At 55.4% G+C, this 13,516-nt stretch overlaps 1 protein-coding gene across 13 annotated transcripts in view; it reads right to left on the bottom strand.

Annotated features, from left to right (window-relative positions):
• Positions 1-13,516, bottom strand: part of PARD3 (par-3 family cell polarity regulator) — a 528,240-nt gene that overhangs the window by 211,436 nt on the left and 303,288 nt on the right. For all 13 annotated transcript variants that reach the window (XM_062211210.1, XM_062211216.1, XM_062211204.1 and 10 more), the window contains 2 exons: positions 12,698-12,868; positions 2,501-2,651 (listed from right to left, as the gene is read on the bottom strand). In XM_062211210.1, the coding sequence (XP_062067194.1) occupies positions 2,501-2,651; positions 12,698-12,868 (322 nt within the window). The remainder of the gene's footprint in view (positions 1-2,500; positions 2,652-12,697; positions 12,869-13,516) is intronic.

Below are 13,516 nucleotides of genomic sequence, written 5' to 3'. Positions count from 1 at the left end.
TAATGCAATCAACATCAACCAGAATTTCAAAGGGAGGTTCCCTGGGTATCACAGCAGACCACAAAGGGACTGCTCCCAGCTGCGGTGTCCACGCACTGTCCTGTGCGGCCACCGTACCTGACAAGACAAGCCGGAGCCCAGGCAGGATCTGAGGGCTACCAGGCCCCTGCCCAGTGTGCAGTCGACAAACACTGGTGCTGGTGGTTCAGACCGCAGGAAACCCAATACTCCACCGCCTCACTCTGGTGTTCTCTTGCAAGGGAGCATCATTTACCAGACTTCTAACTCTACGTGCTAACCAACGTCACCAACAGCACTTGACTCTTAGGGCCAATGATCCTAGAATAAGGACAAAGGAAGACTGAGAAATTTCAAAATTTGCACAATCTAAGAGAAGTACACACATTTAGTGGGGTACAATTCTATAGGACCCCCAGTTTCCAGGATGACAGGTAAACAGCAATCTTAGGAAAACACCCATGCATCGCCCCTCTGGCCTAACACCAGACAGCACTGGGTCTGTCCACACCAAGCCAAAGTGCCCGAGGACAAGCACAGAGGTGGAGGGGGCCCCTAGCCCTGGGAGTGTGCGGCATTCTGGACACAGTTGCAGATGGGCTGTGTAACCCACACTGAGGACCAGGAAGCCACTGCTCAGGCAGTCAGGGCCACGGACCACGGAAAAAGGGACCCCTCAGCCCACAGGCACACGCCGTGAACGGTCACTGGGTGAAGTGGGAGGGGCCGGGTTTGCTTTTGAGTTTTAGTTTCCGCCTTCCTCTGGAGCCCAGGGGCTGGGGGCAGAACCAGGGGTCTGTGTCAGTGTGGCAAGTCCTGCGTTCCAGTAGCAAAGGGGAAATCAGAGTGATGCACTCTGTATGCCACAGCTGCACGGGCACGCACAGATCCGTGCACACACTCTCCGTCACGGGGTCTACAATGTCACTGATAAACCAGAATCTTACAAAGTTCTTTACCAAAGCCAAAGAGCAGACAGAAGACCCGACAGCAGTGTCAGGAAGACAAACCACAAGCAAGGGTTCAGGGTGGTACACCACACAACGACCGTCACCTGCCCGGTGTTCAGCCCAACAGGCGTTCCATCTGACAAGCGGAGCCTCCCTTGCTGACTGTCGGGAAGTGGACAAAGTTAAACCAGAGCCGGCAGGTCTAGGCTCAGTGCCAGACAAGGCAGGAAACAGAGGATTCAGCAAACTCTCCAGGAGGATCGGAGGAGAACAGGGAATTCTACAGGCCGTGTTTCTGTCTTTTCCCATCACGGCCGGGAGACGGTTCCAGACAGGCAGAGACTGCTTTCCATTCCTCTTGGCGTCCACACACAGGAAAACACAGCACCTTGCCCACAGTGGGGTTTCCAGACGCCCACAGAGGAGGGGAAGACTTCCCTGCTCCCATGAAGCTTCACAGTGAAGACCCGACTCACTTCCAATCCGCATGAAACGAGCACAAAATGAAACCAACTCAGGGGTTCGTTTTAAATTAGAGCCTCGCAAAATCCACCAGCGATGAGGTTGGCGTTATTCTCATCACAACCGCTGCTTCAGCCTGAGGACCCTCAAGCGGATCCCAAGATTAGCAGCGAGTAAATGCGCCCACTCAGGCGCCAAAGCGGGTCTTTACGAACTGGATCTGAGGAGCAGCGGGGCGGTCACAGAGCTGCTGCTCACCGCCCTACCACCCACCGGGGCCGCGTGGAGGGGTGCTGGGGATCCAAACACAGGACAGCAGAAACACAATCAGGGAGGAGGAACAGGGCCGGCACTGTGGCTCAACAGGCTAATCCTCCGCCTTGCAGCGCCGGCACACCGGGTTCTAGTCCCGGTTGGGGCACCGGATTCTGTCCCGGTTGCTCCTCTTCCAGGCCAGCTCTCTGCTGTGGCCCGGGAGTGCAGTGGAGGATGGCCCAAGTCCTTGGGCCCTGCACCCCATGGGAGACCAGGAGAAGCACCTGGCTCCTGGCTTCGGATCAGCGCGATGCGCCGGCCGCAGCGGCCATTGGAGGGTGAACCAAAGGCAAAGGAAGACCTTTCTCTCTGTCTCTCTCTCTCTGTCCACTCTGCCTGTCCAAAAAAAAAAAAAAAAAGAGAGAGCGAGAAGGAGGAGGAACATCCTCCTAAGTGCAAACCAGATGCACACGTGTTGCCTGCGCACGCCCTTCCACATTTACACCTACCTTGTGCTTCTCCCAGTACTGCTACTGGGAACGCTCCTTCTTATCAATAAACCATCGCATACCACAGCTGCACCTCTGACCCAAACCAGCCAAGACGATCTCGACGGCTGGGGAGCATCTGCAGAGGATCCCCTCTCCCTTCTGCTCTCCGCACAGCAACAGTGTCTGAAACCCGCTCCACACCCAGCGTGCCAGGGCGCTCCTCATCTCCGCGCTTCCGGAGGACTTTGCTGGTCATTGCCCAGGGGACTCCGCACTCACGGAGCCACAGGAAAGCGTGGCACACACGCAGTTACCCTGACTCACCCACGATCCGACCGAGAGCAGCGCTCCTCGCGGGCGACTCCTCCAGCTCCTCGATGCCACTGTAGAGTGAGTGCGAAATCCGCCGCTCGCTGTCTTCCAACACTGTTTCGATGGGCAGCTCAGGTCCAGCAGGGCTCCCAGGCGACTTCAGCTGCACAGGAGGGGGAGGGGAGGGAGGAAGGCGAGAGAAAATCAGCAGTGGCAGCCATTCACGCCATGGAGGGAAGAGAACAATGGGCCCGAGTCCAGCTGGGAACCAAAGGAACCAGGACCTTGCACCAGGTACCAAGATGAGGCGTGAGGACAGTGCTGCCCGAACACCAGCGCTCTGCACCCTCCACACGGCGCCCACAAAGGGGCAAAACGTGCACAGTGAAGACCTTCTCAAAGAACCCTATCTGGCTACTACTGTGCCATTGCACTCCAGTTCCAGTTCCCTTCAGAATCCGACACTAGATACTGTTCTGGAAAAGGCACACTCCATGGGAAGCAAGCACAAGGGTGGCTCAGCAGTTTGCTTGTAGACCTGTGGGTAAAGATGCAAACACTCGTATACGTGACGGTGCAATTACCCACAACCCACACTGGCCAGCTTGGTGTCATCAGCAATACACGGGACCTAAGTCTCTTCTCCGAGAAATTGACTAGAATCATGGTATCCTGTCACTCAACTTTTCATACAGAACAGCGCATAACCAAGTACACAGGTCCACAGTGTGCACAGGTACAGAAGCAGGGACCACGTGTCCTCACACAGCACAGACACGGGACAGCACGGGACCTACTACACACATCCACAGTGTGCACAGGACAGAAACAGGGACCACGTGTCCCCACACAGCACAGACACGGGACAGCACGGGATCTACTACACACGTCCACAGTGTGCCCCGCAATACAGAAGCAGGGACCACGTGGTCCTACACAGCACAGACACGGGACAGCACGGGACCTACTACACACGTCCACAGTGTGCACAGGGACCACGTGTCCCCCACACAGCACAGACACGGGACAGCACGGGACCTACTACACACGTCCACAGCGTGGCAGTACAGAAGGGACCACGTGTCCCCACACAGCACAGACACGGGACAGCACGGGACCTACTACACACATCCACAGTGTGCCCCGCAATACAGAAGCAGGGACCACGTGTCCCCACACAGCACAGACACGGGACAGCACGGGACCTACTACACACGTCCACAGTGTGCGCAGGGACCACGTGTCCCCACACAGCACAGACACGGGACAGCACGGGACCTACTACACACGTCCACAGTGTGCGCAGAGACCACGTGTCCCCCACACAGCACAGACACGGGACAGCACGGGATCTACTACACACGTCCACAGTGTGCCCCGCAATACAGAAGCAGGGACCACGTGTCCCCACACAGCACAGACACAGGACAGCACGGGACCTAGTACACACGTCCACAGTGTGCACAGGACAGAAGCAGGGACCACGTGTCCCCACATAGCACAGACACGGAACAGCACGGGATCTACTACACACGTCCACAGTGTGCCCCGCAATACAGAAGCAGGGACCACGTGGTCCTACACAGCACAGACACGGGACAGCATGGGACCTACTACACACGTCCACAGTGTGCGCAGGGACCACGTGTCCCCCACACAGCACAGACACGGGACAGCACGGGATCTACTACACACGTCCACAGTGTGCCCCGCAATACAGAAGCAGGGACCACGTGTCCCCACACAGCACAGACACGGGACAGCACGGGACCTAGTACACACATCCACAGTGTGCACAGGACAGAAACAGGGACCACATGTCCCCACACAGCACAGACACGGAACAGCACGGGATCTACTACACACATCCACAGTGTGCCCCGCAATACAGAAGCAGGGACCACGTGGTCCTACACAGCACAGACACGGGACAGCACGGGACCTACTACACACGTCCACAGCGTGCGCAGGGACCACGTGTCCCCCACACAGCACAGACACGGGACAGCACGGGATCTACTACACACATCCACAGCGTGGCAGTACAGAAGCAGGGTCACATGTCCCCACACAGCACAGACACAGGACAGCACGGGATCTACTACACAGGTCCACAGCGTGGCAGTACAGAAGGGACCACGTGGTCCTACACAGCACAGACACGGGACAGCACGGGATCTACCACACACGTCCACAGTGTGCCCTGCAATACAGAAGCAGGGACCACGTGTCCCCACACAGCACAGACACGGGACAGCACGGGACCTACTACACACGTCCACAGCGTGGCAGTACAGAAGCAGGGTCACGTGTCCCCACACAGCACAGACACAGGACAGCACGGGATCTACTACACAGGTCCACAGCGTGGCAGTACAGAAGCAGGGACCACGTGTCCCACACAGCACACAGCAGGTGTACTTCACACACGGACACAATGCACCATGTTAACCCTAACCCAGGGGCCTTTGTCTGACCAAGCATCAGTGACCACACAGCCTTCCTGACAGCAGCCGTGTGTGCACACCATGTTCTCCCCCCGAGTCACACGTGTATGCTGTGGAGGCCCGGACACAATCCGCTCCAGGGAGACAGAGTACACTGAGCCACTGGCCTCGCCGCGTGGGCTCTGGGAGGCACCCGGCAGCCCTGGCTCCCCCCGGGATGCTGTGGTGGCAGCCCGTGCCCCAGAGGGCAGGAGCAGACAAGAGCTCGGACCACTGCGGTCCCTGCGCCTGAGGGAGTGGTGGTTTCTGTTGGAGGCGTTCGTCTGCTCATATAAACGAGCGGTTTAATGAAGCTCTGAAGGCAGACGTATGGCTCCCAGCCTGATAAGCACCGGGAGGCCAGAAAGCATGGAAGGTCAGCACAATTACCGCTGCAGGCGCGGCCCGCTGCGGGAGGGCCACAGCGCCTGCGCCCCTGCGCTAGACCAGATAAGGTTCGCGCTGCGAAATGAGGATTTATTGTGCTAGTTTTTTTTTTTTTTTAATTGCAGACGGCAACTGACAGCTTTATGGAAAAGGAAATTAAATATTCAAGGTCTCTGACATAGACATAAAAGAACATTTTTAGAAGAATTCAGGGTCTAAACTTGAGGATACTCTGGGAGGCAAAAATGAAGCTCCAAATGCTAAGACTCCCTACGTTCAGGGACAACTGTGCCTTTTAAATGAGGACATGCATTGTAAGACTTGCTACAGAACTCTCCATAAACAACTCCTGCTGCTTATACAATAATTTATTGTATCTGAAGGCAATTTATCCACAAGTTTGCCTTAACATACATTTCATTGACCTATATAATTCTGCAGCTTTCCAAATGATAAAACCTTTATAAATTCCCTTCATGAGAAAACCCTAAGTATCCCAACAGGCTGTTCTAAAATTTTACAACGTCCAATAAAAATTCCATTTAAGAAAATAGCGCAGGCAGGGCTTTCGGCTGAGAAACAATGAGTCCCGTTCAGAAAGAACCTGGCCGGCCAAGGTTTGCCTGGGAACAGCTCCGGCCTCCCCGTCTCCAGACCCGCGGCTCATCTGCATCTGAAAAGGCAGATGTAAATGAAGACATCAACAGCCAACCGCAGAAATACTCCACTGCAGACACAATGCCTTTTCATTTCTTGTAAAAAAAAAAAATGTTTGGGGAACAAGGCTTTGTTTTAAATCTTTTGATGATTATTTTTTTTTTTTGGAGAGAGCCAGTGCGAGAGAAAGAGGAAGCTGTGTGGGCCAGCGCCCCAGCCACACTGAGGGAAGGGCACAGCCAGGAGCCCCGCAGGCAGGCTCCCACCAGGAAAACCTGAACAAAATTCAGCTTAGCTGGAAGAAGCCGCTAGAGTAAACAAAGGCTATTTTCACGACACTGTCAGTTGTTGTTGAAATGGGGAAGATTTTCTGCAGGTCCACTTAATTCTGTTCTGGTACCAGTGGCTGCTGGCCCCTTCCAAGGATCACAGAGACCAGTGCAGGTGGTGCAGCCCTTGGCTAAAGCCACTGACAGATGTAAAAGGGGACTCCTGCTCCTGATTCTTTATCCAAGCATGTATTCCACTCTGTGCTCACTGTCCCCAAAACAACAAGTGAACAACAAAGATCCCCATAAATCAGTATCATTTACTTACAGAGGTTTAATAAAAAGGAAATACCCTCAACATCTGAAAACAATGTAAAAATACAGAGCCCTTTTAGAGACAATATTCAAATGACCAAATATTGCTTTCATGATCAGAAAATAACAAATGCTCTTTCATAACAAAAACCTGGGTATTAACCAATGAGTAAGCGTTTCATTATATACTTGACACATTCTTAGGAAGAGCTAAAATCTTTTTTTAAAAGTAATAATTTTAAAAAGCTCATACCATTTTTGAGGGCTTGAGCAGACTCTCACTGGGCTGTACAGTGAGCCGAACGGTGCTGCACATCGAGAAAGCGTCCCCATGACCACCAGGCCACACGCCTGGCCTGAGCAAGAGGTTTGGACAGTTAACCAACGAAGATGGCAAACAAAACCATGAGTTCTGTTCACTGTTATCCATCAGGGATGTGCAAATTAAAACTGCAACGTGATACCACTCACAGATGAGAAAGACAAAACACAAAGACTGGCAACCCCACAGGCACAGGAAGGTGTGAAGCAACTGGAACACTTTTTGTGTGCCTGGTGAGAATGCAAAACAATACTTTGGCAGTTACATATAAAGTTAACCATGCACTGACGTCTCAATCCAACCTCTCATTCGCAGGCGTTTGATTGAATGAAAGGAAAACCTGTGTTTAACATAAAAACCTACTTATGACTGTTTTAGCAAGCTGCAAATAATCCGAAGGACCCTCGGCCGAGGAGCAAACACACGGTGGCACACCCACACGGGGTGCATTATTCACCGACAAAGAGGACAGGCCATGGGTGCCATGCTCATCTCAAACTCACCGTAGCAGGTGAGGAAGTCGGATTCAACAGGTTCCATGACCAAGGTTATCCACCGGGGACGTCATTTATGTGCCATTCCGCGGCAGCGCAACCACAGGGAAGAGAACGGAGCAGAGGTACCCAGCCCAAAGGATGGAGGAAAGGAGAGATGCAGGGGGGAGGGGTGTTGATGAACCATTTTGTACCTTGTTTGTGGTAGTGGTGCTGAGACAGCCCCTTGGTTCTGTCAGAAGGCACAGAACTGTCTTCCAAAATGAAGGAATTTTACTATTTGTCAATTAAAAAAAGACCAAAAGAAAGTGCCTCAAGAGCTTCCACTACAGCCACTGAGGAGTGGGCCGGGCTAGGCTGGGCCTCCACACCCCAGTGTTGGTAAAGTGGTACGGTCTTACCTGTGGCGCCATCTCGGGCTCTGGCCCCATGGCCATTTTGTACAGTAAGTTGGAGTCTAAGCCCAGCCTGGTTCACTGCCAGTCAGGTGACCAAACAGCCCAACCACAAGTGCCACTCCCTCCCTAAGGGGATTTGCTGCTCCCACGTCCTTACCCCAGCAAAGCTATGGACGCCCTGTTCCCCGGCACAGGCTGCCGCTCTCTCCTGCACCGGGAGGCAGCCTGTCTGGTGTTCGGTGTGCTTTGTGGTGACCTTCCACCCTGGGCACTCAGGACCGGCAGTCCGGCTAGCACTGGCAGAGCTGATCCTTTTGGACATTTCACACTGGAGAGCATACCCCATCCCACCACTGCTGCCGGCACAGGCTGAATAACCAGGCTGCGAAACTCACCGAGACACGGCAGTGACAGAGGTGCTCCCTAAATGACACCCGGGTGCCCTGGTCGTGGCGTTCATGGCAGAGGGCACCACTTCCTGTTGAGCTGGAGCCACTGCCCCCAGACCTCAAGGACGCACTGCAGGGAGCACAGGTGTCCAAAGCACAGGTGCACAGGGAGGGAAGATGAAGAGGCGGGCGGTGGTGTTTCAGGGCCCAAGTGCAGCAGACCCCACCCTCTCTGAAAGCTTGTGGGCGCGCGCGTGTGCATGTGTGTGTGTGCAAGACCTCACATCCAAGTAGACCCACTCCTGTGTGCCAGGGGCCAGGATGCCTTGCTGTGTGACTGCCTGGGCACCAGGCCCTGCAGCCATTAAGCAAATGACTTGAACCGCCCGCACTACAAAGTGAGGAGTGCCCTGCGTGGCACCTGAGGCCCCTTCCTTTTCTAAGGCTGTTTTCACACTGTAAGAGGATTAAACCAGACAAAGAACTGACTTTCAAATAGTCCTTGATGACTGAATCCCTCCAAGTGGGGCCAGAGACAAAAGCTCACCTGGGGGACTCTCTGCTGTGGTGCTGAGATGGGCTTCACACAAGCCCCTTGCAAAGGAGGGGAAGGCGAGGACTGGGAGCTATGCTACACCACAGCCCTGCCTAGGAAACATGAACCCTGCACAGGACTAACAGGATTCTGCACAGCCCACCGTGGACACCAAGGAAGGAAGCAGGTGAGGACTCCCGTCCACAGAGCTACCTTCTGGGAAAGTGAGACCAGTTTTTCTCTTCTTGCTTTTCCAAAGCTGAAGCAATGGTCAGTCAACAAGGGGAGGACCTTTCTCTTTCTTCAGAAAAGTAAAGAAGGGGAGGAGTTAGCCCAGGTTCCAACTCCTGTGCAACCACCAGCGTCTCACATCAGAACACCCAACGTGGATCCCCAGCTCGGCTTCTGACCCAGCGTCCTGCTGATGCACACCCTGGGACGCAGTAGGAGAGGGCTCTAGTACTTGGTCCCACCACCCATGTGGGAACCCAGATGGACTTCCAGGCTCCTGGATGGACCAGCCCAGCTCTGGCTTTTGGAGGCGTTTAGAGGGCGAACCAGCAGACCGAAGATCTCTGTCTTGTTCTCTAACCGTCAATCAGTCAGGAGAAAAACAAGGACTGCTGTGAAACGTTTTCAAACACAGCTAAGCAGAGCACCAGCTCCATCCAAAAGCAGCCAAGGGAACCTGGAAACTGCCCGACTGCTCCTCATCCGAGGGCTGCCTCGGAGCTTCCCCAAGGACACCTGGAAACTGCCCGACTGCTCCTCATCCGAGGGCTGCCTCGGAGCTTCCCCAAGGACACCAGGAAACTGCCCGACTGCTCCTCATCCGAGGGCTGTCTCGGAGCTTCCCCAAGGAAACCAGGAAACTGCCCGACTGCTCCTCATCCGAGGGCTGTCTCGGAGCTTCCCCAAGGACACTAGGAAACTGCCCGACTGCTCCTCATCCGAGGGCTGTCTCGGAGCTTCCCCAAGGACACCAGGAAACTGCCCGACTGCTCCTCATCTGAGGGCTGCCTCGGAGCTTCCCCAAGGACACCAGGAAACTGCCCGATTGCACCTTATGCGAGGGCCGTCTCGGAGCTTCCCCGAGGACACCTGGAAACTGCCCGATTGCACCTTATGCGAGGGCCGTCTCGGAGCTTCCCCAAGGAAACCTGGAAACTGCCCGATTGCACCTTATGCGAGGGCCGTCTCGGAGCTTCCCCGAGGACACCTGGAAACTGCCCGATTGCACCTTATCCGAGCTTCCCCTTCCAAGAGGAGCACTAGGTCCTTGTTTCCCAGCTGAATGGCAGGCTCTGCAGGGCTGTGGCCCTCAGCACTCCATCCACGTGGATGCTGGAGCCTAGGGGCAGACAGGCAAGCACAGACAGGGCCTTGGCCGTCTCAGAACTTCTATTCCAAGAGAGAAACCAGTGGGAGGCTGTGTGGAGCGAGGTACACACCTGAGGAAGAGGAGAGCTGGAGGCTCCATGGTGCAGTGCCAGGGGCTGAGGCGAGGACTCACCAAGGGCCCCGGGCAGAGGTACAGGGGCCTGGCTCCAGCAACCCCAAAGACACAAAACCCTGGTACAAAGGGGCAGGGTCGTGGTGCGCAGCCGGCACATGTGCTCACCTCTCCAGCACTCACGCACCTATTCCGTGTAAATGCTATGTAAACAGCCGAGGTTCAGCATTGCTCAGGGCGTGCACAGCTGTTATGTGCCCTCCATGTGTGGTTGATGCTGCGGATGCAGAACCCGTGGATACGGAGGCAGGAGCTTGCACACTCTTGTGGAAACAGGGATTAGGGGTCATTTTATCTGGGTGCTATACATACTCTGAAATCCGCACATACTTTTCTCATAATTTGCACTCTCCGTGAAATTTGTGAAGACCCCCGGAACCGGTGGTGACGGATGGCCACGGACGAAGCTCGGCCAGGGAACAGGTGCAGCCGAGAAAGCAGCAGCCCAGGCAGAGCCATGAGATTCACCGAAAAGGGCGGAACAGGCAAAAAACACGCACACCCGGAGGCGTGAGCAGCAAGGAACGCGGGCGAGCAGCAGCCACCAGGGCAGGTCCCCACGGGCAGCGCCGGGCAAGTGGAGGGCACCATGGTCTTCCAGACAGCAGCTGGTGAGGGAGCTGGCCAGTAACTTTAAAGGAAACATGAAGGGAAGGAAAAACGTGGCAGACGACAGCCAATCCCAAGATCTTGGTAAACCTCTTCTTCTTGAAGTGAAGTACGCCAAGCCCTCGATTTACAGATGAGCAGGGCGCAGGTCCAGAGGACAAACCGCTACCCGAGACAGCGGCATCCCCTATCAGGGTGCCTGGATTCAAATCCCCGCTCTGCTTCCGCTCCACCTTCCTGCTAACACACTCACTGGGAGGCAGCAGATGATGCCCTGCCACTCACACAGGAGACCCCGATGCAATCCTCAGGTCCTAATTTCAGCCTGGCCCAACCCTGGCTGATGGGGGGCATTTGGGGAGTGAAGGAGCAGGTGGAAAGTAAGTCTTCTCAACTCGCCCCTTCTCTCTCTCCCTGCCACCACCCCCCCCCACATCTGCCTTTCAAATAAAATGGAAAAAAATAAAGATCTAAGATAAAATGAAGACGAGAGACTATAACAAGGTGTTTGAAATGGACAGATGGAACTGTGTGGCCAGCTAATGCCTGCAGGAGGCAGAGCCCAGCGTGTGATCCTGGCGTGGGGTCCCTTCCTACAGCAGGATGCCCCGTGCCGATATCAACACTGACACACGCCCTCTCCGGACCCCGGGAGAAGATGTCCCAGTAACACAACGGAAGAACAACGGCAGCAGAAGCATCTCTCAGGCCCCGTGGAAGCCGAAACGGGCTCTTCTGTCTTCCTCCGATTCCTTACCAGGACCAGAGGCTTCTCAGCACGGCACCACGCACAGCATTCGGGTAAGGCTTTAGACAGAACTGCATAATGAGCTTACCACGGCCTAAGAAACAGCAACACCAAGTGCCGTATGCAAATGACACTGCAAGGAATAAGGAATACTAAAGTCCACCACTTTGAAGTCCACCATTTCCACTCTCAGAAGCTCAAGGACAGAGGCGCCCCGAGTTGATCTGGGGGTGCCGGTTCCCAGCATGCTACTGGGCAACGGGGAGCACCACGCGGCTTTGACTAAAGCACCGTCAGCCAAGCCGTGCTTGGCTGCTGCCTGGGGCACGGCCGGGAATGGTGAGAAGAGAATGGAGGCTGAATGCCGGTCCCCAGTTCACTGCGGGTACCTCCACTTCCCCTAACAACACCTTCTGTGAAGGGAACCTTCGCAGGGCCGGCGCTGTGCGCCGTGGTTTAGGCTGCCACCAGCATCCCAGATGGGCACCAGTTTGAACCTCTGCCCCTCCACTTCCGATCTTATTTGATTTTAAAATGTAGGACGCCAAGCCTCAATAAGACAAAATCCAGCGAACTTTGTAGGTCATCCTACAGCTGGTGGGTTCCTTCTCATAGATGGGTGAAAGTTAGCCTTCAGGTTCCAAGAGCAGTTACCAAATCCAACCCTAGCTGGTTTTTCACCTTGAAAGGAAGGCTGAGGTGCAGGCTGACGCTGTGCCTGGGATGCCACATCCCCCGCAGAGGAACCTGGGAGCCAGCACCCCGCTACTTCCGATTCTGCGAACACGACCCTGGGAGGCCGCGGTGACACGCAGGTGGCTGAGGCTCTGCCACCAGGTTTGTTCACCTGGGTGGACTCCCAGGCTGCTGGCTTCCCCTTGCTCCGGTCTGGCTGAGGACCTCTGGGGAGGGACAGCCAGTGCACGGACGCTCTCTCTCCCTCTCTCCGTGTGTGTCTCTTTTGCCTTCTCTGCTACTCCCTCAAGCCAATCTTAGGTGGATGAAGACAGGACGCCGCCTCCCAGAGGGGACGTGTGGTGCCTCCCGCTCACTCCTGACGCCCTGCCCTGGAGGGCGCCCTGCTCACCTGCCCGCCCTTGCTGACACGCCGTGCCACGATGAGCTGGATCATGCCCCGCTTGTTGCCCTCGGTGGACATGGATCTCCTGAGGGCGTCCATGGCGTCCTGGTTCGTCCTGCCCAACAGCGACTCCCCGTTCACGGCGATCAGCTGGTCATTCACACGGAGTCGCCCATCCTGGGAAGAAAACGCAGGAAGTAGGGCTGCTCTTTCCTTTGGTTAGAAAACACACAGGGCAGCAGCAGGGAGGGCCCGCATCCCAAGGGATCCCTCACACGGGGGAGCACAATGGGGTCCTCACAGCCACTGTGGCCAGCCTCTACTTTAATCATTCACACACTTGTAAATTAAGTCATTATCATAATCTGCTCCCCAAGAGTGCATACCAATGCAGAGGACACAAAGAGACTCCCACAGAAGACATCCACAGCCCCAGACAGAAGCCCACGGCCCTGGTACAAACACAGACCAGGTCCCTGAGCCAACAGCCAGAGTGGGAGGCCCCCAGGACGGGGCCTGGGAGAGGAGTCCTCCTTGGGGGCCAGCTCTCAGAAGGGACCCAGGCCAAGTCTCTGTATCCATGGCCATCCCAGTCCCTAGCACCACAGGGGGCTATGGACTCTGTGAGAGGAGGAGGAAGAATGGGGTGGGGCCCTGCCCCAAACCACAGCCCTGGGCGTCTCCTGCATGGGGCGTCTCTCACATGATCAGATGGGGTAGAGGGACTGGTTTCCTGGCACAGCAGGTAAAGGTGAGGCCTAAAATGCTGCTGGCATCCCATATGGGTGTCAGTTCCTGTCCTAGCTGCTCCACTTGCCATCCAGC

This window comes from Lepus europaeus, chromosome 14 (genome assembly GCF_033115175.1).
Source record: "Lepus europaeus isolate LE1 chromosome 14, mLepTim1.pri, whole genome shotgun sequence".
In the NCBI taxonomy this organism is placed as follows: domain Eukaryota; kingdom Metazoa; phylum Chordata; class Mammalia; order Lagomorpha; family Leporidae; genus Lepus; species Lepus europaeus.
This window is presented reverse-complemented; position numbering and strand designations above follow the sequence as displayed.